General features: G+C 36.1%; 1 protein-coding gene across 3 annotated transcripts in view; it reads left to right on the plus strand.

Moving 5' to 3' along the window:
* Nucleotides 1-27647, plus strand: part of NLN (neurolysin) — a 38550-nt gene that overhangs the window by 4595 nt on the left and 6308 nt on the right. For 2 of the 3 annotated variants that reach the window (XM_038124331.1, XM_038124333.1), the window contains exons 2-12: nt 7551-7807; nt 10071-10219; nt 13847-13954; nt 16159-16261; nt 16939-17099; nt 18401-18536; nt 20632-20998; nt 21200-21401; nt 25210-25396; nt 26452-26580; nt 27069-27205. In XM_038124331.1, coding sequence (XP_037980259.1) covers nt 7551-7807; nt 10071-10219; nt 13847-13954; nt 16159-16261; nt 16939-17099; nt 18401-18536; nt 20632-20998; nt 21200-21401; nt 25210-25396; nt 26452-26580; nt 27069-27205 — 1936 coding nt within the window. Of the gene's footprint in view, nt 1-5300; nt 5309-7550; nt 7808-10070; nt 10220-13846; nt 13955-16158; nt 16262-16938; nt 17100-18400; nt 18537-20631; nt 20999-21199; nt 21402-25209; nt 25397-26451; nt 26581-27068; nt 27206-27647 lie in introns of those variants that run through there. The other variant, XM_038124332.1, reaches the window with a different exon arrangement.

The raw sequence follows: 27647 nt of genomic DNA on the forward strand, positions 1-27647 counted from the left end.
GTTTCTCATGCATTAGCTGGTTGCATTCAACTACTGAGCTATCCTGGGAGTGTGTTGTTTGCACTAAACAGCCTGCACTTGCTGTTTATGGCTGTCATGATGGAAATATGATATATGCTTATGCAGCAGCACCTGAGAGAGCTGTAGGACCTTAACAACAATTTTTTCCCACTGTGTATCCACAGTTCACCTGATAGTAAAACCAAACAGTAAGACAACCTCAGTTAATGCCTTGTGCCTCAGTCTCAGAATAGTACAATTACTGTCTGCATGCAACCGTTGGTAAGAATATTCTTTCCTGAGATCCTGCAAGCAAGTTACTTTGGTGGAGGTTTGCTGTGACATGCAATGGATACAGTTCACAGAATGCTGTGAAACCTAAATTAGTAGTACTAGTAATTTGTGGTTTATGTTTTGGGGTATGTTGGGGTGTTTTTTGTTTGGTACATTGGTTGTTGGGTTTTGTTCTGTTTTGTTTTTTTCCCTAAAACCATGGGTACCATAATTTTAGAGATCAAACACTGCAGAAACCATACCCTAGCATTTCTGTGTTTTCCACTGCAGACTACTGTGTGGAAATCACCTCCTTATATGACAGCCAGTCAGACCAGTTTCCAAATTCCTTTTGTTTAAAGACTTTTGGAGGAAAAGGGAAGAAGAAATAAGTAAGTTGTGTCGTGTTTCAGTACACTGGTTTCATTCCTACTTAAGGTCTGGGCTTTTTGTTAGCTGCTGTGGAGCACCTTTTCAGTTAGTTTTCTGATGTTAATCCTATTGGAAAACCAGTAAACATTTGTTGTCAGATAGTAAGGTCATGAGCACTGAGGGTAATGAATGTATGATTTGCAGGTTTTTTTTACTTGCTCATTGAGACTGTAAAAGCTAAAAGTATAGTTAATGTTGACTGTACAGTGAACTCAGTTGCAGAGAATTTCTTTTTTCTGAAAGGTGTGACAAAATTAAGGTTTAGTGTCAAAAGCTGCTAGATTTTCTATTTCTTGAAATACAGCTTTAAAAATCTTTTTCTAATGGCAGTTATGGAACTTTAAATTAGGAAGCACTAAACATGCTATCGTTTTGCTACAGTAAGATAGGTCTGTGCCAAACACAGTTATGACACAGAGCCAAATACTTTTCCAGGGAAAATGGTGGAGGAATTCAAGGCATGTATTCACTCTTCCATATACTGTTAAGAGCCAAACAGATGAGAGGACTGAGAAGTGAAATGGAAAAAGGACTTAATATGTGTTTGTCTGTCAGGAAGAAGTCTTGTATTGAAGGGTTATAGTTTCATTCCTTTGGCTTAGCTGAAATAATGTTGCCCTGTGATTAACTTTGAGCCATTTAACTCTGCTGGTTCTGTCTTGGATTTTTTTTTTTTTTCTGTTCTTGTTTTACCTTGTACTACCCAGTTCTCTTATTTTGGTTGATTTTGTCATTGCTTTACTATTAGATACACTGTCAGTTCTTGTCTAAAGTTGTGATCAGAACTGAAAGTAATATGAAAGTATATTTTAAATTCAAGCAAAAACCAAGGATCTCTAAATAATATGAATATCTTAGCCTGTTAAATTTTTTATAAAGCCCATCCTGTGAAACAGACCAATGGTAATGTCCGTTTTATTAGATGATGCTGAATTGAGATTTGATTTTTTAACTTCATTTAAATTTTTTTTAAATTCCATTTCGTGTGAGGTTTACTGTTAAAATCTTTACTCAAACCATGCCTGCCTGCTGTCATTTGTATATATTTGATAGCACTTGACTCTGACATCCAGTGAAATGCTGATGTATGGCATGTTACTCAAGTACTCAGATAGCTTGTCCTGAGGCAAACTGTCAGTTTTTATATTGCCTTAGTAGGGTGTGTCTAGTTTTTTGTTTGATTTTCATTTTGGTGAGGCCGCTAGGTGGAGTCAGAACCTTGAGCCCCTGTGGGTATTGCTTTGTAGGTACCTAGAGGGTACAGTCTTCAGATACACAGTGCTGCTTTCCAGCATGCAGCACTGCTTCTCCTGCAGCCTGGAAGACCGGGAAGTGTTGTTTAGCTAAGATATGCTGTTTCAAAAAATAGAAAGACCAAAATGTTTCTCTTGAATTTGAACTCCAGCATTCTTCATACTGTCTATTACTGATTGAAATAGTTGTTCATGGCATTAGTTGTGATTTGCAGATCCGCTCTTACTTGTAGCCATAAGAATGTCCTCTAAAGGTCCAGCAAGAAAGACTTAATTGTATTTATTTGTATTAGAGTATTTAAGAACTTGATGACTAAATTATCTGAATTTGCTCTCGCTTGCTCTCTCTCTCTCTCTCTCTCTCTCTCTCTCTCACACACACACACACAAACAGAGCCCTCTGTCTTTCTCTGTTTTTAAAATCTTGGCTCTCACTTCACTTTCTGAAGCTGTTACGTCTTCACTTTCTGAAGCTGTTATTCTCTTTTGTCAGGAGAGAACATAGTTTTCCATCCTCCATGAATCCAATATACCCTGATTTTTGTGTGGCTGCATGGAACTGTCAAATGTATTTGCAAGTAGAATAAATTGCTTTGTATGTATTTTTCCCAGAAATACATTTGTTCATTTATTTCACTCTGTAAAATTATACTTGTCATTGTAATTAATACTGTTTAGGTGAAGAATAATTTGAAACTAAAAGTGCCACTAAAAAGTCTTTGATGGAATTAAAACTACCAATTTGAAATCAGACTTAAATGAGACAGCAGGCTTAAATTTTGACTGTATTATATAGCGATTCTCAGTAGTAGGAGCATCTTGGCTTTTGTCTGTATTTTCTAAAGCTGGTGCTATGCCTCCCTGCTGCTTCTTCACAGATTGTGGCTTTCTTGTTTTATTTTAATAGTGTTAATGGAACATGCCAGCAAAAGGCTGCTTGACACACATTTCAGTCACAGAAAATGTTTCTAAGCAAACCTAGACTTGCATAAATGTTTAATATATTTAAGATATTGCACAAGGTTAAAATCAAGTCTGTAAATTCAATTGCATTGTTTGTCTTTGCAGCAGTTATGTTGCAAAGACAAACAACGCAATTTACAGACTTGATTTGTATTGCTGTAATGGAGTATTATAAAGGTTCTTCCCCTTTCTAAAATCAAATTTCTATTTTCCAGAAGCAGCAAGTAATCAAATTGTAGATTTTTTGGTGAAATAAATTACCTGGCACTCTGGAATTATTGCAGTCTGCAACTAAGAAGCTTTGCTGTATTCTTTAAAGTCCTTTTTTAGAAGTAGCTACTAAGTTTTTAAGCGTTATTCAACTTACTTTGCTTTTGGTAGAAAATACCATTCTTACTGCTTTTGGGATTGGCAGATTAACTGCCAATGTTTTCACCATAATTTATGAAAACAGCAGTGTCTGTAATAATCTCTGTTATATCTGAAAGTCCAAATGAAACCTTGTGTGCCTTTCCTGCTGATGGTCTCCTAAATGGAAGCACTGCACAAATGCATAAAGTATTTCAGTCAGCCCTGTATGTCATTCCATTGACATTATCAGATGTCATAGGACTAAGCCCAGAAAAAGGCCAGTGCAAGTTGCCAATAGAGGTCAGTTAGATATTTATAATAAAAATGCAATATAAATGAAGTTTTAATTTTGAAGGACCTCACAGAAATGCAGGGACTGGAAGAGCATTTGGGGTGATCAAATCTAGTCCCATGCTACCTTAGGTAACCAAGTAACCTAATACATTTTATAAGCCAGTCAAGCACCATGTTATAAATAGAGATGTTTTTACTTGCTGGGACTTACTGGACATCTCTTTCAGAGTCTCACTGCCCTGATGCTTACATATGTCTGTTGCAATTCCAGCTTTCATGTATTCCCGACCAATTTATTCTAATTTGTTCTTGTGCCCTTATTGCCTCGTAGCATCAATAGCTCTTTTAGTTTAGGACATAGAAATGGTATGCTTAATGGCAGCAGTCATCTTGAGACTCTCTTTGCTAGACTAAATTCATGATTTCATATGTGTTTCTGGCAGTAGTGAAAGTTCAAGTTGTTACTGACACTTTTTACTTCACTGACACTTTGTTTAGGCCAACACAGCTGTTTTGAAATCACTCATCAAAAGGGTGATGGGATTGATTACCTGGTAAAAAGCTGTCACCCCTGGATGTTTTTGGTCCACTTTATTTTTCACTTATAGGCTGTCGTGAATATTTTCTAAGTATGACTCTGGCAACAGTTGTGCTGATGCCTTTGATGGAGTGAGGTACGGGGGCAGAAATGAGCAACAGAGAGAGGAACACTGACAGAAATGTCTTAAGGCAATACTGTTGCTGGATGTGAGCCTTAGACTTAACCCAGGCTTGTTCAGATGCCTCTAGTGTTCTGCACTACACCAGAGAAAACTGAGTGTGATAGCTGAAACAGTTTGAACCAAACAGTTGAGGCATTAGCAACAGCCCATGCAAGGCAACATGCTTCCATCTAATTTAAACTGAATCAACTTCTGATTGCTCAGTGCAAGCAGTAGTTGGCTGTTCTGTAGTGTTGGTGCTGTTTACCAAAAGCAAGTCTAAAATAATATTTGTACCTGCTTGGTTCAGTGTTTGAAGAAAACTCTTCACTGTTGCATCTGGTTCTTAGAATTATTAATAAAACTCATATTCCAGTTATATATCTGGGAAGGTAAAGGTTCCCTCAGTGATACAATTTAATATTTTTTCTCTAATAGCATGTCAAATGTAACTGCAGAGTATTTTTGAGCTTCATATTATTTTAGTTATACTCTTCTTTCTTGTTTCTTTACAGTCTATTAACAATTTTTGGTCTTGACATTGTTTCTTTGTTTTCTTTTTGAGCAAAGTAATTAAAATATTGCAGTCTGATACATAGAGTTTTAGGAATTTATTTATTTATAGTTTTAAATAGATAAATAATTCAAAACTCTGAGCTGTGAAAGAAATGGCCAAGATTTCACCTGTATATATTGTTTATTATTGTATATATATTGTTTCACATATATATATTTACTTGCACAGTTTTTTATTAAGCTGATGTCAGTTTGGTTTTTAGTACAGTCTGAGTGACTGGTAGCAAGGTACCAACACATCTGTAAATGATTATTTGAAGAATTATGTGTAGCAACTGATTTTACATGAAATGTTATATTACAGTTCTTGAAGGCCCACCATGTCATTTGGTCAATTAGAAAAGCTTTCTGATTTGTACTTCTGGTTTTGATCCACATAAATGATTGCATCTTTCTATCAACAGAAGCAAACAAGGTATCAGCATTTCAAAACTGGGGAGTTCTGTGTTTTCCTGTTTCTAACAGGTAGCGAACAACTTGCTAGTATTTACGCCAGTAATTTATACAGCTCTCAAATTGATAGGTATATGTCTTAATTAAGCTAGCCAATATACTAAGAAAATCAGGTGGCATCTTTTTTTAGCATTTAAAAATAGTCTTCTCTGGTAATGTGAGACTGGAATGTAGGGACATTCCAGTTCATGAACTCAGTCAACTTTAATTATTAATAAATCTTGTTGCAAGGCTGAAATTGATGTAATATGTTGGTGCTGTGACCGTTTTAGTGTTCGCTTCGGATGATAGGCAGTTGGTCAGAGGCAAGGCTGTATTGTCTAAATTTCTAGGTGAAGATACTTAATGACTGAAAGCAATAGGTTCTCTTTAAAAATAATATCTGCTTAGCATCCTTCACTTTAGCATACTTTTTGTTGATCAGGCTGTTGTTTTCCTTTGATTCCACTTTACTTTTATTTTGACTTCAGTGTGTAACACTGTGTAGTCTTTTCTCATCTTCTTGGCTGTGGGTGGTGTGGGGTAGAGTTCAAAGCCATGAACCTATTTCTGAGGAGCTTCCCTTTACTTCCCAAGAGGTTTTACCAGACCTGTGGTAGCAATGTGTGAAAAACTAGATACAGGGCAGTCCACTGAGAATCTGTTTGTGACTTAATGAAGTACCGTTCTTTAATGGATTTGTAGATTCAGGGTAGATTTCAGTAGACTTTGGGGATGGGAAACTAACGCATTTTGAGAATGTTATTACTTAAGCTTTTGCTTTCATGACAGCAGCTTCATTTATCGTAAACTTTTATCTGAAATTCAGAGTTTCAGTAGTCCAGGGGAGAAGTTACTAAAGCCTTAGCACTAGAACTCAGTTGGTATCAGAGAAAAAGAACAGAGGTGGAACAAATGTTCTTTATTCACACTTCATTTTCAAAGTGAAATTGTCAATATTCTGGACACAGATGTTTCTGTATGCCACTAAAGGGAAAAGTAAACAACTTATCTATGTTGTGGAATGGAAAGATCTGAAGAATCTGTGGTAATAAGGAAAATAAAGTTTCAATGTAAAACATAGGTAGAAATGTTGTCTTTTGCTTTTGTCTTGCATCAAATAATTTTGGTTAGGCTATTTCTGGAGAAATTCTGTTATAGAATTGGAACACTTTTGACAAAAAGTTTTGCCTTCCTTCAAACAGAAGACATGCATGCAGCCCTTCTCAGTTTGTTGGCATTTCACTCTTCTGCTTTGTTATTCCTTCAGGCTAAAATTGGCTGTCTTTTGTGCATGCTGCCCGCATTGTATGCCAAAACCTCTCTGTGCACTTTTGCACATACCAGACTGGTTTTACAATAAAATCAATACAGGGACAATGGCTAGTGTTAAGAGAAAAGGTTATTTAATGTAAAACAGTGTGGAATAAACATCCATTAACAAGATCTCTGTGTATTTCTTTAGTTATTGTTGAAAATTTTAAGTTGTCATTATTACCATAACAACATGTGATTTTTTTTTTTTAATTATATAGCTGAAATAGGACAACAGATAGTTAGTCTCTGACAGTCAGGGATCCTCCTGTGACAGTAAAAAAGTGCAGCAAGTTTGACTACTTGAATGCAAGCTTAATTTTAAAGAAGCTGAAACACAGTTGATTAGAACTATAGTTGATAGATTATTAATACATAAATCATAGTACAGGAATGTACCTCTTCTGGTCAAAGAGTGAAACTGCCTATTTAAAATCCAACACTACTGAAGGAATAAATTTGCAGATGAGTAACAACTAGAAGGTTTCCTCCCATGCTTATTATGTTGCAGAAATCCTGTATAAATATAAAATTATTTACTATTATGAATACAGTCAAGTGATGTTTTTTATGTCTTATTTTGTGCAACTTTTCAGTTCTTTGTCATCTACAAATCACTTATGTGGGTCTTATTCCTTACTTCAGAAATGTTAGTACTGTCTATTTCTGTAGAGTTCCAGTAATGCAATGCTGTTTTCCTTAGAAGGTTGAGTCATAATTTAATCTGTATGGTTTTGTCAATACCAGTTTTTTCCTCCCTGTTTGCACTTAGTCATACTCTAAATGAAAAAGGTAGAAGACAGATTTATTAAAAAATTAGACTTAATTGATAAACATAACAGCTCTAAAAAGGACTTTGTTCCTCCTTCTAAAAATATTCTGATGCTGGTTTTTTAATGTTTACCGTAAATGTCTCTTGAACTGGAATCTTGCTATGTAAAGACAATTTTTATCCTTTCAGGTCCATTGGGCCACGGCTTGTGTTGAGAATGACATTAGGAGCAGAAATTACTAGCCGGCTCAAGGCTTCCTCATACATAGCATCAGGACGAAACCTTTTGAGATGGGACCTGTCACCAGAGGAAATAAGAACAAGAACAGAAGAACTTATCAGGAAGACAAAACATGTGTATGACAGCATTGGGATGCTTGAAACTGAAGAAGTAACACAAGAAAATACCATACGGGTTTTGGCAGATATAGAGGTGGAATATGCAGGTTAGCTTGTGTTTTCTGTATTTCTTTGCATAAGGCATTCCATCTGCACATAAGGAAGCACTGAGAAAAAATGGTTGTTGCTTCCAATTTTGATCCCTGCTATTCTTGTGTGGAATAGGCCTCTCAAGAGTCCACAATCTTTCACGACCTTCTAGAGGCCTGCATTAGTCACCTGTTTTGTTTTTGCATGTCAAGCTCCACACAGTTACACAGTTATTTCCAACCCTTTGCAGCTGCCAGGGGACACTGCAGCAGTGTAGGCTGCAGCATCTATGGTATGCATAGTGCATTACACGTGGTAAGCAGTGTTTTTTCAGACACTGTGGAATTTGACACAAGCAAGTTGAATGGTGTAATGGAAATGTTGATAAACTGCTAGGGGAGAAAATGTGATGATGAGGAAATTTTGAATGTGCTATTGAAGGAAGATTTCTTTACTTGCTCACATTTAAATTGTGGCCTGTGAGGTCTTGAAGAATCCAGGGAGATATTGGTCATGCAGTCACATCTAGATTATTCTGAATGAATTATCAAGCCATACCAGTATGGTATGGTGGGTTTTAATGGTCAAACAGGTCATTCAGTTAATTTGTTCATAATTGTCAGAGGAGATAAGTAAAATAGAAACTGCATATTGTGTGTCTTTGTTGAGAAAAAACTTTCAGATGGTGGCTGCATTATTTGTAAAACAGTGAGTGTAATAGATGTCAAATTCTTTTAAATACTCTAAAAACATCTACAGTAGCCACACAGGTGCTAAAAACAGCCACCTTGGCTGGGAGCAAAATCTCTGACTAGCAAAAAAAGCACAGATGGCATGTCAAATGATTATACTGTAATATTAGTCTGGATTTCACATTACTTTAAGTTGTACATCCAGTGAAATGGCTGGAATTTATTCTGGCATACTCAGAAAGACAGAAATCTTCCCAAAAAAAGCCTGCTGCCAGCTTCAGTTTTAGTTGTACCAGTATACCAGTTTGGTATAATTATTGTAGATCTTTTCACCACAAAGATTTACAGAAGGAAAATCTCTGACTGAGAAAACATTGGTCATCAGCTTTTCAGCACAGCCACCAAGACTTGATGGAAGATCTACATTTTTCACTACATGCTATTGCAATAGTGGGTCACATTTAAGCTTTTAATGCTAATCTTCAAAGCTGTATGTGAAATTATCATGACCTGCTGGGAAACAGCCCATGGCATTTGAGAGGGATGTATTAACACAGCAAGACTTCCATACGAAACTTGGAATTTAAGGCCTGTGTGTCCCTTTCACATAAAGACCTATCCCAGTAACTGCAGCTCATTATCCAAAAAGAGAGAGATTACAATAGACTTTAAATTACACTTGGAAGCTGCTAAAACTCAGTTTATAATTTTGAAACATCTTTGCATAAGGGCAGGACATGAAGGGGCAGGTTTCCTATGGACTTCAAGAAGAATCACATGCCCATGGTTGCATTTCTGAATCTGTCCTGGAGCTTGATAAAATGACTGCATATCACGTAAAATTACAAAGCTTTAAATCAACCTAATTATGTTGTTACTCAAAAATCTACTTTTGGAAAGGTAGATGGTAGAGACATTGTAATTTTATTTTCAATTAAGCAATTTAATTTATATTTTAGGATTTCTATTCAATGTCAGATGTTATATTCCTTTAATAGCAAGGATTTGCTTACTCTCAAAAGTATATTCTAAAAGAGTAGTATTACTCAGCTTCCAATCTCTAGAAGTTCAGAATGCACAGACAGCTTCTTCCCTGTTTGCCATGTTGTTTCTTCTTAAACACCAAAGAGTGCAGTACTTGGGGATTTGACACTGTGGTCATAACGATGTAAAAATAACTTGAGGACAGATGGGCATATTTGAAAGATTCAGAGCTTCTGACTTTAAATGCTAACATGGAAGCATCTGTGCCAGCTATGAAACGTCAGTCTTCACTTACATGACTTTTGGACGATGAAGCATTTCTAATGTATTTATATACGATTCAGCTGATTTTGTAGAAGATGATGAGATAATTAGGCTTGGGGTTTAGAAATCTTCTGTAAAATATTTATGTGTTACAATGGTGTGTGGTTTAGTCCTTTCACCTATTAAATTTTATATTACATGTAATCACTTTATTTGCTAAATGTGTCAGGTTGCTTTGGATACTTTTTTCTTATGTCTTTTATAAATGACAGAAGAAGGAAAGCTCATTATCCTTAGAGCCTGTCTGTCCTTCTGTGTTCATTGCCTCCTATTTAAACAGTGGAAAGAAGCATGTTGGATTTTCCCCAGCATGTCTCCCCTGACAAAGAGATACGCTTAGCAAGTACAGAAGCTGACAAAAAGCTGTCAAATTTTGATGTGGAGATGAGCATGAGAGAAGATGTGTTTCAGAAGATTGTTTATTTACAGGTAAATAACAGCATGTCCACATAAATTGTGACGTGTATCTAAATTTATCTAAAACTATTTGGTATACACAATACTTTTCAAAATAACTTTGTGTTTCCTCTGTGTCTGTGCCATTCAAATCTTTCCGGTGGGACACAGCTGTACAACAGAAAACAGTGTATTGTGCTGTTGTTACTCTTTGCCTCTCATATCTAGATCTGTGTATGCTTCTCTCTCCATTGCAATAGCTTTGACTTTTGTCTAGTCTTCCAAAGAACTGATACAAGGAATGTAAACTAAAAGAGGGAAACCTATTAGGAAAAAATATTTTTGTTTTTACTGGCTGAGCTTGTTCCAAGAGGGAGGGAAGCAAAGAGGAAATACAGCACTTACATTATCTTATACTGCTTTTGAATTTGTGTCTAAAATTCTGCTTTATTGAAAAAGTTGAGAATTTTAAATTTAAAAGTTGTTTTAAGTTATGTAGGTTAATGAGAACATATAAATGGGATCGACTGCTGAAATTACCTCTTTTGATCAGCTAGTTATAGACAATTACATTGTGTCATCTTCTTCATCTGTTTCTTCAGCCTCAAAATAAAACTATGTTAAAAGGTGCGTTTAGTTTAGAACCAATTTCTAGCCTTTTTGTATTAATGTTTAGCTTCTCTTTTAATTGAGTGCCTATAGGTATCTCATATTCTTCATTTGTACTGTTTATTTTGTAGCTCAAAGAAAGAATATTTGATTATATTATTTGATTGTATCGGAAAGAATATTTGATTTTGTTCCAATATGTCTGGTGATGTTTAGTAATCATTTTCTTAAAAGTGCAATATATGGATAATGCAAGGAAGCTATCTAATGTGATAGCAAAAAAAAAATATGTTTTTCTATGTTTTATATGTGAATTTTTCCTCTCAACCCTACTGATTTTTTATCTTCTTGTAATGCTCATAAGATACTGGAGCCCTGTCTCTTGAAGTCACCATTTGTGATTTTTGCAGGCTTGACTGGGAATTAGAATAATATTTGCAAAACCGTACTACATTGCCTTCCATTACCATTGTCTTCTTTTGCTGTGTTTTCCAGGGAAATTATCAAATGTTCTCCTCTAGCTGGGTATACTTGTTAAATATTTGTGGAAGTATATAATAACCCCCTTCTGAGTATGTTCTGTTGTGTGTTGGCAGATAGTGCCTTGTGTTGATTTTTTTCCTTTTGTACTTTATGTTGATTTTTTCTTCTTCCCCTGCTCTGTTCCTAGTAATTAAATTGCTTGATTTGTATGTATTACCTACTATAATTTTCCCCACCCTCCACTACAGAATGCACAGATACATTGAGGACTAATCTAACATATCTGTGTATCTATCTATTTTTCATTTACAGGACTATCTGACAGTAGGTAGTGAAAACTGATTGCCGTTATTCACTACTATTACTCTCTTAATTTTTTTCTTCTCATTTGGTATATTCTTATTTCATTTTCTCTTGCAGCAGTCTTTGACCTTTGTAAAAGTTGGAATTTTTGCTTAAGTCTCTGTTAAAGTTTTTTAGAAATTTTTCTTAACTGCAGCATGCAGGCATGTTTTAGTATTAGTTTGCCAGGGATGCAACTTCTGCATATATATCCACTTCTAATAACCGTTAAATAGTAAGAGTTTTGCACTCAAACAAATATGAAATTTCCAGTAGTGCCAGACTGGTCAAAATTTCTTATTTCCAAATCATAAAGTTATTGTTAATTTTTGCTAAATTTCTAACACCTCCTCCTGTTAGAAACTGTCAGTTAAAAAGTCAGGCTCCAGGAACACATGAAAAAGGAACTTCTACAAACAGAATTCAGATTTCAGCTGAAATTATTTCACCAATTCAAAAAAGCAGTAAACAGTTGGATTAAATCAGGTTTTTCGTGGCCTCATTGTCGATTTAATAATTCAGGTAGATTAGTTCATTTTCATGATCCTTCAGGGGGCCAGATTATATTGGGGTGAGGAGAATGAGGGCCTCACATTTCCATGTTATTTATAATGCAGCATATTAAGAGATGAGCAAATCTGCTTGGCCTCAGTGACATGCAGAATGCTTTAGCTCCCCTTAATGGGGGCTGAAGTTTTCTAAGTTAACAATAGTACTCCTTCTAAATTATGCTTAATTTAAGAGCTGTTGGTGGATGAAAATGATTGAGGTTTTTACATTTAATTCAAGCAAATGTTAAAATAATATAGTCACTTTCTTTTCCCCACATATTAGGGGGGAAAATTTCTGCATAAAATTATGTTGAATATGCTCCATATTTTATTCTTTGAAAAACTTGTATTTTGAGGTTTGAAGCTTGGAATAAAGGTGAATTTAGTAGTAAAAACTGTCATTTTAAATTTTGTTACTCCTAACATGTGCACATGCTGACTAGTAGAGGCATGCTTAAGAATGTTGCCAGTCTGCTCCACCCACATGCCCTCAGGAGAGCCTGATGTAAAGAGCTGCTTCAGGTTTTGTTCGCGGAATTCTAAGTAGGTTTTGTTTCTTACTCTGTCTGAAGGTTTCTTCCTGGAATAAATTAGCAAGGTTCTCCAAAACAACTATGAAATGGTATACAAAATCATCAACCATGACAATTCTAAAAAATCATGATAGTTCCAAAATTTCATGTGTGTAGTACATTCAAGATGATGGTCCTTGTGGGTCTCTTCCAACTCAGAATTTTCTGGGATACTGTTTTATTTTCACTGGGATACTGTTTTATTGTCACTGGTAACTTGGTTGTGGAGAAGACAAATATGCTCAAATTTTATGCCATCTGATATTCTGAAGTGACACTTCTAATCTTTTGGGGTTTTTCTTCAATCCCTCATACTTTTAGGGTACAGTGTTGTAGCACTGATTTTATTCAACTATGTAAAAGAAGAACTATCAGCTATCAACCATTCAACTGTCTCTATAGAAGAAGCTTATGTGCACTGTACTGTAAGCTGAAAGGGCTTGCCATTATGACAGCATGTAAATGTGTAGAGATACTTGGTAAAAGAATATTATTTTCAAAACATTCTATATGAATATAAGAATACTATTGTGTAAGATAACTGTTTTAGGGGAGTTCTTCACGTTAAAATCCAGGATGTTCCCTTTTTTAATATGACAGTGTTCTCAAGAACAACTCTGTTGAAACCCTTCTAATGCTTGGTATGGTTCTTAAAATGTATTATAAATTCGATTATTCTATGTTGCTGTCTATTTGGGGGATCCCCAGGGAGTCCCCGGGGGCCCCCTAAGCTGTAGAATTGCTGGTAGCAGCAGACAGGCAAGGAGACTCCACACGGCTTCTGAGGGTGCTGATTAGATGAGGGTTTATTGGGGATCCCACCCCCGGGAGCAGCATGGTTTCTGAGGGGGAAGGGGGAGGGAGGGGGAGAGAGGCAGAGCCTAGGGAGAAAAAGGGCTAAGAGACAGATCTGTCTCCCATGCACAGCTCAAGAGGGAGATTCAAAGTGGGCACAGAATTAAAACTTGGGCCAATGGGATTACAGATACATGATACTGCAGGGGAGGATCACAGCTTGGAATAAACTGTACATTTTCAAGGGGTGAGACACAGCATACCATTTAACTAAAATGTAACACCACAATTCTATACTGTCATTTCAGCAAACCTGTGATCTTGAAAATGTAAAGCCTGAAACAAAGCGATATCTAGAGAAATCTGTTCAAGTGGGGAGAAGAAACGGACTCCATCTTCCTAAAGAAGTGCAGAAAGTAAATATGGACTATTTTTTTATAAAGCAAACATTACCAACTGTTGAAGGGATAAATTTATGGTTAGTTAGGTGTACTAAGCATATATTTGAACTTCATTATTTTGGATCTGAATTACTGCTCTAATCTTAACTGTTCTTACTTCCAGATCCATCCTTTAAATTTCAACCACTTGAAGGTTTTTTAAAACTAATCTGATAGACATCCATGATACACAGTAGATAGAGGTGGTCTGCATCATTTTGTAGCCTTGACACTAAAAGAAGCCTAGCTGAAAAAGTTGTATTATATATTACGATTGTAGAGAGTGCCTAAAGTAGATTCCTAGGAAAGAGACCTCTCAAAATACGTTACTAGTGAGTCTGCACTTCTATTCAACAGTATGTATAACTGTTGCAAATGCACAGCTACACTAGTTTCAGTTAATTGATGTTGTAAAATGTGTCTAAGATTTTAGCCCTGAAAAAAAAATCGAAGTGTGTTAGAGGAGAAAACAGCCTGCTCTGTGAATTTTTCTTCATTAAGGGAGAACTGACTTAAAAAGCAATTGTCAGACAATCAGTAAGTAAAATTGTCGGTATCTGAGATGCTGTGGCATCCCACCCTTTATGGGAAGGGGGCACCCAAGATTCATACAGATGCTTGTGGTTGAAAGGAACAACAAAATCAGAGGGTCTGCAAAAGCTTACAAACTTTCATTAGTAAATTATATACTTGGTATGGAAATTGGTACGTTAGTCCCTGACCTAACATAAGCTCATGGGAATAGGTTTTTGATAAAAGGGATAGAGTGAAGAAGAGAAAACAGTGAGATAAATTAATTGAAGAGAAGAGAGAAAGAAGAAAGAAAGAGACATCACCATTCATGCCTCCAGCATCAATCCAGCTGCCTAGGTGTCCAGAGTCTTAGGGTCACCACCTGGGCCTGGATAGGGGTACTGTTTTATAGACAAGCTTTCCTTGCCCTGGAGAAAAGTTTTGCACTTTCTATGTAAATTAGTTGTCATGCACAGTCTGTTCTTTACACTTTTCTGGAAGTGGGTCAGAGGCCTTTGAGGGTCTTTGGTGGTCTTGTTCTCCCTAAACAGTCCGTGCCTGTTTCTCCCTCTCATTTCTCTGTTTGTGCTGTACTGAGCTGTGCTCATCTCCAGGAGGTAGATCAAAGACCTTTGTCCCAGAAAAGTGCTGTCCTGCCTCCGTATGGCCCCTTGTGCAGTCACATCTTGTTCTTTTTCACAGCATGTTATTGCCAGCAGTCCTTGGTTGTTGTTACCTAAAGTCCTTGGTTGGTGCCAAAGCCACCCTGCTATTGGTGTTTCAGACATACACACTAGCTCTTATCTTGTGGGATCCTACAGATGCCAGCATAGTTATCTTCAAATTCTGAGTGATATTTATGACTATATTATGACCTTTATTTCTAACTGTTGAATAAACTTAACCCTTTGTAGAAAATAATCAATCTTCATCCACATCCTTCTGCTAGTGAGAGCAGTTTGATGTGTATTTTCATATAACTGATGCCTCTAAAGGTATTTTGAAAATCCTTAGGGAACAATAGTTGAATTACATTTAGTTTTTTCTTTGGTGTGTGTTCTCTTTCTGGTAACTACTATGTTTATTTGAACTTGACAATAATGTGTAGAAACTTGCTCTCAGATATATTAGAAAATGTTTCAGAAATATGACTTATCAAGGTCTTACAATAGGTTTTAGAATGGCTTTGTCTTGTGAAAACAGCCTCTTCTTTCTGTCATATCATACCTGTACAATTCCAAAACAGTGTTTTTAAGTAGGTTGCATGCTTTTTAACTCCCTTAGTTCTCATTGATCTCAGTGGATATTTTTACACGTAAAATTGTAATTTATCTGTTCAAACAAAAGAAAATATTTCAATTTTAGCACATGAAACTGTTTAATGAAACTGTTTAATCTCTTTAGTCCTCTCTAAGCTGAGTTTAAAATGTTGGAGAGATAGCTCTTGGTCACAATATTGCTCGGGACTGAAAGAAATATAAAAGGAAGACTGGCAGGGTGTGAAGTATGATGCTACCTGCAATGTGTTATTTGCTCAGTCCTGGAATTTAGTATTGTTCAGTAGACAGCCTATCTGAAAAAAAAATGGAATATTATTCATGTGGAAGATAAAAATTGCCAGCTTTGATTTTTGTTTTTCCACTAAGTTCAGTTTATACCCGATGCAGGAAATAAAGACAATGAAGAAAAAATTGAATGAGCTATGTATAGACTTTAACAAAAACCTGAATGAGGAAAACACATTTCTTGTATTTTCTAAGGAAGAACTTGGTGAGTAGGATGCTTGCTGTTTCTGTTTTTTCAACCTTCCAGTTTTATTGGAGTAACTGATTTTTGCGCCATCCATGATGGTTATATCAAGTGAAATTCTGACTGTTTCCCAGTCTTTTTAGTTTCCTTTTTAGTCCTTCTCCAGAATCAATTCAGAGTTATTTTCTGCAGGTGTTCACGATGTCTTCATACATTTGTGCTTCCTGAGGTTTTTGCCTTGCATCAAGTTAAAATGTGCTTTACTCTGTTCCTTTTCTCAATTATCATCAAGCAATCACCTGTGTAATTATTGGAAAAACTTTTTCAGTCCTGTAATAAAGTTTAACTAATTCAGTAATTTAAACCAATCTAGAGATTTCATGTGACAGAGAATTTGGGGATTCATTATCTGAAGGCATCACATAAAATGTGCTCTAATAACAGAGATTTTTTTCATGATATTCAGTTTCTATCTGGTGGCCTTACATGTATTTCTCTTTTGCTCTCAGGTGTTTCCAAATTTTGCTTTGCGTGGTGGAATTTGAAAAAGTTTTAGGAAATTGTAAAAAAAGTGGTATATATTTGTGGAGATTTCTGAGCTCAAAGTGGATTGCAGCAAAACAAATGCAACAGGCTCACAAAAACAGGGGGGAGTAGATAATTTTGGTAAACATTGTTTATTAAATTGTGTTCTATAGCTGGCCTTCCTGATGACTTTATTAACAGTTTAGAGAAGACTGAGAAAGACAAATATAAAGTTACCTTAAAGTATCCCCACTATTTTCCTGTTATGAAGAAGTGCTGCATTTCAGAAACCAGGAGAAAAATGGAATCTGCATTTAACTCGAGATGCAAAGAGGTATGTTGTGTGCTGGCTGTTCTACAGTGCAGTGACAGAGTTGAAAAATTGAGTGAGACATTCAAATGTTAGTTTTGAGCTTTGCTCAAAATACATTGTAGAGTATTTTGAAATCAAAACATACCAGCGTGGTCTTTAACAGTGCCTTGCTCCAATTTATTCTGATATCATTCTGAGACCTTAGAAGTTGACAGTCTGCCTCTGTGTGCATATTTGTACGTATCTTAGTGTTCAAGTGGTTCTGTTAAAAGAAGTGGGATTTTGATGTTCTGTGAAATTCTCCTACAGTGTTCTCCAGATGCTTATGAACATTTTTCTCACAGAAAAGGATGTCTGATTGTGGCTTCTGTAGTCCTTTGAGATTTTTCAGAATAGAGAGGGGTTATTTAAGCACAGGTTTTAATTATAAATACAGATGATTAAATGTGAGATCAACAGATTGCATATGTGCACAATTAGACCGGTACAAAATAAAAAAAGTATTGAAAGATAGAGGATATGTCATTCAGACAATTGTACCAACCATGCATTAGAGAACAAAGCAGAGTTGAGATTTTGTGCTTGAAATGCTTAGAAATGTGATGAGTACAAGATAAAATGGCATCAGGAACTGAACACGTAGCAAGTCAACATGCATAAAGAGATTTCTTGATAAACTGTGTGACAGTCTTTGAATCTAATATTTAATTTTTTTTTTCCCCCGACAAATCTCACTTTTCCAGGACTACAGGTTTACACAGTTATGTTTTCAGGTTCTTGAGGATTCTTTAAGACAATTAAGTCAAGTTTCGAGGTTTTCTGTTTCAGATCTTTCTCTGACTGCTATTGTTAGAGTGGCAGAAGAGAAAAATTTGCAAACCAGCTTTGAATGTTGGCACAATAATTAGCAATCTGTCTTCATCACTAACAAGCAATTGAACCTGCTGCCAGCAATTTCCTTATTGTCTTTCACATTTAAATGGTTAATAAAGGAAATAAGCTCTTCACAATCTGAAAGAAAATTATGTATATTTTGATTAAATAAAAAATATAAGTTGTAATAATAAGGAGTGTAATGAATCAGGTCAACTAGAAAACCAGCTACCTTCAAACACTGAGAAGTATTCTAGTTCTTCCATGAGAAGCTAGATTCTTCTATGAGAAGAATCTAGCTAAACTTAGGTTGTATTATATTTTAATCTGAAAGTGTTTAATTTGAAATATTTTTTATTTTTTAGGATTACAGATATTATTGAGATAATTGTTTTGTTAACATGTGTTTTCTGGTTTCATATTACAAATTTGCCTACTTTCTTTTTTAGGAGAACACAAAAATTCTGCAGCAGTTGCTCCCACTAAGGGCAAAAGTAGCAGAGCTTCTTGGTTATAACACACATGCCAACTTTGTCCTGGAGGTAAACACTGCCAAGAGCACAGATAACGTAGCAACCTTCTTAGGTTTGTTCATATTTATAAGCAATACTTGTATATTTAATGTAGTAACATGTCCCCTCAGCCAAGATGAATTTAAATACATAAGTGGGTCACAGCACCCATGACGTTTAGCCAGAAGAGGAATTCTGCTGCCTCTGTTCTGACATACATACATATTTTTTAAATTATAGCTACATAAATGAAGTTGTTCCAAATCAGGAAGCACAAGGCAAATTGTGAGAATATTAAGGTTTAATCACTTGCTTATATTGGTTGTCACAAATTCTTTGTGACAGCCAGTGTAAGCAAGTGATTAAACCTTTATCTGCCCTGAAATGCAGTTACCCTAATTTAGAACCAGAAGTTCTAAGTTATCCTAATTTAGAACCAGAGTAACATGTGCAGCTTAAGCAATTTTATCAGTTCAAGAAGCTGCATCAGAACTGCAGCTTTTCATTCCCAATTTTTTGTGAATCTGTAGCCTTGGTGTCTTTTTCTGGTACAGCTGCATTAAGTATGAAACTTTACTGTATGAAATTATGCAACTTGCATGAGCTGAATTAAAAATTATATCCAGAGTGATGGATTACATCTGGAATTTAAAAGCCCTGTAGTGGAATTTGATCTGAAAACAGAGGTATCTTGAAAATTTTAAACACAGCAGTTTATGAATGAATTTAGAGTCTTCCTGTCAATGTCAGTGGACTCTTGGATGTAGAGTTAACCTCTGCTCTCTGGTATTCTCCACTGAATATGTGTTCCTTTATTACTGTGTCCTAACACCATTTAGGAGTGTATACTGATGTATCATAGAAGTAACCTCCCCAAAGAAATTAGTAGAAAAATAAGGTATGTTTGCTGGTAGTGGGGTGTTTACGCTTCAGTAAAGAGGTTCAAATGCTCCACTTTCTAAACCCATAATTCTGTTGCATTTCTCCTGAAGTGCTCATTCATGAGATCAGATCCATATTTGGCAATACCAGTTTCCAGTGTACTTGACAATTAAGGAATACTTGATTTTGATTTATTATTAAATGTTAAGGTTATTAAGTGTACTTGAAGTATTTTAGACTTTCTTTGTCCATTGTATTATTGTAATACTGTGTTTTTCCATTTATTGTGAAGCTGACACACATAAGTTAGCCTATCATGCTTCATGGTAATTCTCACAGAGGGAGAACACGCATCAAATTAATTGTCACTTTTTATTCAGTTATTTTGATATATCCTCAGCTACAAGCATGACAGTATGTTTTCCTCTACTTTATTCCTATCTAATCATGTTTTGAATCAAATGTTCATAAGCTGATCTTACATCTAGGAAAGAAGAGCATTCACTCCTATGACATATTCTGAATTTAGCACAGTAAAAGCTGCAAACAGTATTTCAGTCATGCAAATCCATTTAATGTGTTACAGCCTTCCTAGAAGCAGGAGTGGCAATTCCCAAATTTTACACTGTAGGTATTAACAATGAACATTACTGTGAATTCTTAATGATGAAAAAAGTTTCTGATAAACCAGAAATTCTTACAAGAGAATGAGTTCAGAAGGTACTGTATGGAAGTGTCAGTAAGCTTAAGTATTTTATATTCAATGTCTGCTTCCAAGGAAAGTATATTGGAAATAATTTGAATCATAGACTTCAATATCCAGAAGCTTTGCTAGTGTAGAAGTCAGCCATCCTATAGGCAAGAATTCTTGGGTCTCTTGGATTTTTTATAGGACTTTAGCTAGAAGTATTGAATTTTGTGTTGCACTTCCTTCCTGTAAATAACAATAGTTCTAGTCTTTGACTGTTGCTGAAGAAATGTATGAGGAATAGTGAGATTACATGGCATAAAATCAAAGGATTAAAGCATAAGTATCTAGTGTTACTTTTCGATTATGATGTCTTGGAAAAAGTTTAAATTCACCTAAACCCTTCACACCATTCTTTGGCCTCTATGGAACCTACTGTATCATTTATAGCATTTAGGACAAGAAAGCAGATGTTGCATGTTGGTGGTGAATGAATGGGAAACACCCACTTCTGGAGTGTGTGCTTGAAATGTTGAGTGCATTTTATTGGAACAGATAAGGAACATGGAAGTTGACTCTAAGCCAATCTTTCTTTCAGATGATTTGAGTAAAAAGCTAAAGCCTTTGGTTGAGGAAGAAAGACAATTCATTCTAGATCTGAAGAAGAAGGAATGTAAAGAAAGAAACTTTGATTATGATGGAAGAATCAATGCATGGGATCTTCATTATTATATGAGCAAAACTGAAGAGCTGAAGTACTCCATAGATCAGGAAAAACTGAAGGAGTACTTCCCAATTGAGGCTGTTACAGAAGGCTTACTGAATATTTACCAGAAGCTGCTTGGACTTGAATTTGAGCAAATAGAAAGTGCTCATGTTTGGCATGACAGTGTTACTCTTTATACAGTAAAGGATAAATCAACAGGAGAAATGCTGGGGCAGTTCTATTTGGATCTTTACCCCAGGTAATGACTTAGGGTTTTGCTTACATGTTTAAAATGGAATTTGTCTTAATGAGTTGCTGCTTGTTTAATTAAAATTAAATGCATTTGGAAGTAAATATTTGAAAGATATTTAAAGATATTCATTCTTCTTGAATGGGCTTCACCATTCTGGTGAGCAGGCTTGTGGTTTGAAGATAGCATCTGATGTCTTTTCTTACGCAGAGAGGGAAAGTATGGGCATGCAGCCTGCTTTGGTCTACAACCCAGCTGTCTTCTCTCTGACGGCAGCAGATTGATGTCTGTAGCTGCTCTGGTAACCAACTTCACAAAGCCAGCATCGGATCAACCATCATTGCTGCGACATGATGAAGTCAAGACTTACTTCCATGAATTTGGTCACGTAATGCATCAGATATGTGCACAGGTTAGTGATGTTTCTACTCCAGTGTAAGACTTATTTCTTTCTCAACTGTCTCAAAGCAAGGTATAGTTCTGTTTTGGTGGTTTTTAGTTTTAGTAAAGCACGTATGCAGAGTTCTGGTTATTTTTTTGGAGCATCAGGTCGGTTTTAGTTTTAATATTTATTTAAAACTGAAGCAATAAATATGCCTTTTTATGAAAAACATTTCTGTAGGAACATGTACTTTTGCATATGCATCATGCAGGAGTCTATTTACTCATCACAGGTACAGGTAAAGTGAAGAAGATGCTCAGTCATGTCTTTGTTAGATGGCTTTTTATTACTTCTGGTTTTGTAGAGGTATGGCATGAGAAACCAGGTGTTAGAAACAAAACAATGCTGCTATACCTAGGAATGAAAATAATTTCTGAAGTTAGTTGACCTGCATCATTTTAGCATTTAGTACTGTTGAGACCTATCACTCTTGACATCACAAGCGTAAAACAGGTCTCACCTAAGCTATTTTACTTTTTCCTATCTGACAGGTTAGGTTTATTGCAGTGACCAGAAAGAACTGAAGGTAGTTTCAGATTTTCCATCAAGGTACCAATAAAGTTGTCAAATTTCTGTTTTCATTTTTACTTACATGTAAAATTGATACTGCCAGATGATAAATTTATTATTCACCTAATGAAAATTTTATATTTCAAAAAGAGATGAGTGTCAGTATTCACACACTAAAAAATTCACATAGTTAATTACAAATTCAGATTTTGTGTAGCACTTCCTTCGTCTTCTGTATAAACAAATACAAAATAATAAAGTCAAGGAAACATTGCCTACATTAGATTTTAATTCTTGACCATAATCCTAGAGACTAGGACTGCAGAATAAAGAAGCAACATCATCACAGAAATCCATATATTAAATCCAGAGTTAATAATTGCTTAGATATTTTTCAATCATCTTAAAGGTAAAAATATAATTATTATTTTATCAAGCCTATGATAGGTGATTCTGATATCAAAAACTGAAGAATAAAACCTAGGCAACATAGAAGGTGTTTATAAGTGTAACACATTTGGCATTGGTATAAAACAGTACAACACTGACTGCAACATTTTGACAGCCAGTAAGATGTGCCTCAGTGTTTTGGAGTCCTTTCAGGGAAGCCAAAGCCAACAATTCCAATGCATATATACTTCAGTTGCTCTGGAATTGCACACAGATCAGAGGCCTGCATTCCAGTTGTCTCTCGCACTGCTCTGGTGTTTTCTGTGTGCCCAGCTGCCATGCTCACTTCTCCTGTATTGTACGTAAATAGCTATTTGCATGTGTGCAAACTTGCTAGTCCCACTTAAGAACATCCTGTCCTCTGGAATTCGTGTGTACAAAGCACTGTCTTGTTTCATATGATGATTTGTTTAAGCATGTTAAGACTTTGCAGTTAAATGCTACACAAGGATGAGACTGGGAGGGATTTGTGAGCTGCTGGTAAAGGTCTGATTATGTAATATACTGGAAAAGTGAGATATAGTGTTGAAGAGTGAGATCAGGGCAGGGAGGGAATTTGTTGGTGTTGTTCAGGGAGCACTCCTGGAGTAACTTGAACCAAATGTCTTGATGTTTTTTGTTAGTAGAGTGCACTTGGGTATGGGTAAATGAAGATATCTGAAGGCCACTTGCTTTTTGCTCTAGCCACTTCTATCATTATTTCTTCCCTGAAGCTGGTGCTTCCTAGCTTTTCTTCAGAGCTGCTGTTCAGAAAGGACAGTAAGAAGGGCCGGCCTACAACTATGGATTTGAGCAGCCTGCAAGAGTAGAGGAAAGTTTTGCTCCTTTTGTGTTGTTCTTCTGAAGACATGAGAGGAAGTCACACAGATGCATGTGACACAGATGTCAGTTCAATTTTATGTCCTGTATTATACATATTTTTTTGGTAACCCTGCAAGAAACTAAGTTCAAAAGCCTATAATCCTGTAAGGATCTATTTCCCAGCAGAGGATGGACTGTAAGAATATCAACAGCTCCTAGAGAGGACAACAGACAATTCTTTTTCTTTTAGCAATTAGAATGTTTTGTTAGTATGTTGATGAGAATAAAAAAAAATAAAATTGGGCTGGCAAGAGGAGGTAGACTTATTACGAGACAAGGGTGGAGTGATGGAAGGAAGGCTCTGCAAAGTGATCTGGACAGGCTGGATCATGGGCTGAGGCCAGTGCTGTGAGGTTCAACGAGGCCCAGTGCTGGGTCCTGCCCTTGGGTCACAACAACCCCAGGCAGTGCCACAGGCTGGGACAGAGTGGCTGGAAGGGACCTGGGGGTGCTGGTGACAGCAGCTGAACATGAGCCAGGGTGTGCCCAGGTGGCCAAGAAGGCCAATGGCATCCTGGCCTGGATCAGCAATGGTGTGGCCAGCAGGGCCAGGGCAGGGATTGTCCCCCTGTGCTGGGCACTGGTGAGGCCACACCTCGAGTGCTATGCCAGGTTCTGGGCCCTCAGGTCAGGAAGGACACTGAGGTGTTGGAGAGACTCCAGAGAGGGACAACAGACCTGTGGAAGGGTCAGGAGCACAAGTCCTGTGAGGAGGGGCTGAAGGAGCTGGGGGTGTTTAGCCTGGAGAAAAGGAGGATCAGGGGGACCTTATTGCTCTTTACAACTGCCTGAAAAGAGACTGTAGCCAGGTGGGGGCCAGCTTCTTCACACAGGCAATCAATGACAAGACAAGAGGAAATGGCTGAAGTTGCACCTGGAAAGGTTTAGATTGGATATTGGTAATTTTTTTTTTCTCTGAAAGAGTTGAAAAATCTTTGAAGTTGTTTGCCCAGGGAAATGGGGAGCCAGGATCCCTGGAAGCATTCAAAAAATGTGTGAATAGGTACTTCAGGACATAGGTTAACAGCTTAATGCTAAACAGGAGGATGATGCTGGGTTGATGGTTGTATTTGATAATCTTAAAAATATTTTCCAGCCTTTATGATGCTATGATTCTATGAAATGAAATAATTTATCTGCATTTGAACAATTGTCTTTCAGAGGTGACTTCCTAGAAATACTTGGATTTAGAGTATATTTTAGTGAAGATTCTTAACTATACTAACTTTTCTTCAAAATTGGTATTGGAGGAGCTTCTTAAACATGAAGTTATTGCTGATACTAAAATTTAAAAAAAAAGTTCTAGTTTGTTTGGCTTTCAGAAGAAAGATTCTTTTATCCAAGTGTCAAATTTGAAAACTTTTCATGGGTGAGGTTGCTAGGATTTATTTATGTTGGTCTATCTATTACTGGCTAAAAAAGTTGTTCTGTATGTTAACCACATATATTACAAATGATGACAAATAGGGCAAAGCTTAATAGAATAAGTTGGTTAAGTAAAATCTGTGAGCCAGTGGGGTAGACTGCAATACAATAAACTTTATAAAGTGCATAGTTGGAGTTTATTATTTTACTTTGGGGTAACACAACAAAAATCTATAATAATTTGCAAATTATATCCTTGTCACAGGACAACATAGAAATGTTTATATTGCTGTTATAACCTTAAAGGTAAAAATCACTAATACTAAAAAAATGGAAGTACTGTTATGTACCAATAGATAATGCAATATATAACTACCCAATACTCTACTTTACTCCTTGATAATAGTCTTATGTCTGATTTTTTCCTCCTTTCTTTAAATTTCTTCTTTTTCTTCTGCTTCTTCTTCTTCTTCTTATTTTCAAATTAATTCCTTTTCCTGTGATTTAAACTGAAAATTTGACATCTGAAATATATTCTGCTAAAAATCTTTGCTTCTATTTTAATTTAATTAAATGTCTTTTCTTTTCCTAGACTGATTTTGCAAGGTTTAGTGGAACTAATGTGGAAACAGACTTTGTAGAGGTACCTTCACAAATGTTTGAGAACTGGGTGTGGGAAAAAGAGCCACTACAACAGATGTCAAGACATTATAAAGATGCAACCCATGTTGGAGATGCTCTCCTGGAGAAACTTGCTGCCTCTAGACTTGCTAATACAGGTATCTCTCTGTGTTTTCCCCCCATAGTATATGTATAAAAGTATGTAATTTAAGAAGCTGACAAACATAAGGAGCCTATTAAATTTCTTCTGTGCATACACTTACCACCGTCTTTCTGGGTTTATTTGTGTGGGAACCCCACTAAAAGAGGCTATGATGACAGACAGAATTCTTTACAGGAACAGTAGCAGCTCTGATTTTCCAAGTCACCTCCAGGACTAAAATACCTTTCCAATCCATGTAAATTTTTACCTGTAAGCTTTTTTCTTTTAAAATCGGTGGGGTGTGTGTGGTAGGTGGAGGAGGGTAGTCTGGTGTAGTCAGGTGTGGCTTTTGTGGTTTTTTAATCTTAAATGTACTCCAGAACAGGCACTGTGCAAGACACAGTATAGCCACATGTGTCATCTACATTTGATTTGCATGCATTGTCTATATTTGATTTGCATGAGACACTTAACAGATATGAAACTTACTTGCAAATTTACTGAACAGACATAACATATCCCAGACAGCATTGTTGTAGACCTTATACATATCTCCAAACTAAGACTGTAATCACAGGTCATTACCTATCATGTCATTATTATTCTATCACTCCCACCTCTCTGTTCTTGTAATCAGAGCTTCCCATTTATGCTACCAATTCATCCTTAAGCTACTCCTGTTTATTTTGTACTGCTTTCCTATCCCAAACAAAAAGTCTTTGTCCTTGTAGCTTGCACAGACTCTAGCTGCATAAGCATTTTGTCTGAGTAAAGGTTCATATCTTCTAGCTTCTTAAAAACAGCTAAAATAAAATGTGCTTTTAAAAGAACTGCTTTATTTTAGTTTTGATCTATGAGGAAAGTAGTATTCAAAAGAGGGGGGCTTAGCATGATAATTCCTTTATTAAAACTATGCTTCTCAACTCTTTGTAAGTGCAGTAACTCAGATAGAAATGATACAACTCAAAAATTCTAATAGTTTAGTATGCATGTTGAGATCTTTGAAGGAAAGATGCAAATGAAACTCCATATATTTTGATGCTGGTTAATTAAATGTTTTTACCCAATTAGGCCTTCTAACCCTCCGTCAGATTGTTTTGAGCAAAGTTGACCAGGCACTGCATACAAAGCTGTCTGTTGACCCAGCAGATGAATATGCTAAATACTGTATGGAGATTCTAGGAATTCCTGCCACTCCAGGTATGTCAGTATGAAGTTTTTATACAGCATGGCCAAATAGTTCGATTTAACATGCCCTTCTTTCCCAGTAATGCCTGGCGTGCATACAAAAACCAGGGCTGTTTATGGAATAATCTACTTTATGAAGCTGAAATAATTAGTTTTAAATGTAGGATGATCTTAATGATCTCTTCTGAAGGAAGATTCTGAAGGTAAATATAAAACTTACCCTTTTGCAGGATAGATTTTAGAGTGACAGGATGTGAATTCCACTTCAGATGTTTTGTCACATCTGTGTTGAATGTACAAGTAGCCTAAAATGGGAAATTGAGTTTCCTTTGTTATCAACAGACTATATTCAATAATTTGAGGCATATTCAGACCCTTTATGCTAAAAGTTTCAAAATAGTTGATATAAATTCCTTATTAATTTATTGCTGAAGTACTGTATGCATCAAAGAAATAACTGAATTTGATTTCAATAACTTGATGTTAATCTGCTTTTCAAGGAACAAACATGCCCGCTACTTTTGGACATTTGGCAGGTGGTTATGATGGTCAATACTATGGGTACCTGTGGAGTGAAGTGTTTTCCATGGATATCTTTTATAGCTGCTTTAAGCAGGAAGGAATAATGAATCCAAAGGTAGGTGATGAATACTTTTTGATAAACTCTGCTGTCGCACTTTGCCTCTGAAACCACATTTATTGCCATCATGATCCCTAAGTATAACGTCTCAAGTACTACTTCTGTATCTGTTGAGTTCAGATCAACAACAAAAAAGATGTAAAAGTAACTTTAAGAAAACCCATCTTAAAATTTCCAAGAGTACTTGAATTTTAATGCAATTCTTACATCACCATATATTTAATACTGTAGTACTTTGGAGATATTGTGTTGCCTTCCTCTGAGTAAAAAAACCATTCCTCCATTGTAAGAAGAGATGCATATTCATCTGCTGTGAAACCTGTATGATAGTGGTGCTCTTTTTCTTTTACATTTCCATTACATTTTGCGTACCTCAACTATGTGGCCCTTTTATGTAGTTACTTACTGTTTAGAAAACTGAATTTATTTTGAGCTTTCT

The sequence above is a fragment of the Motacilla alba genome, chromosome Z, assembly GCF_015832195.1.
Source record: "Motacilla alba alba isolate MOTALB_02 chromosome Z, Motacilla_alba_V1.0_pri, whole genome shotgun sequence".
Lineage (NCBI taxonomy): Eukaryota > Metazoa > Chordata > Aves > Passeriformes > Motacillidae > Motacilla > Motacilla alba.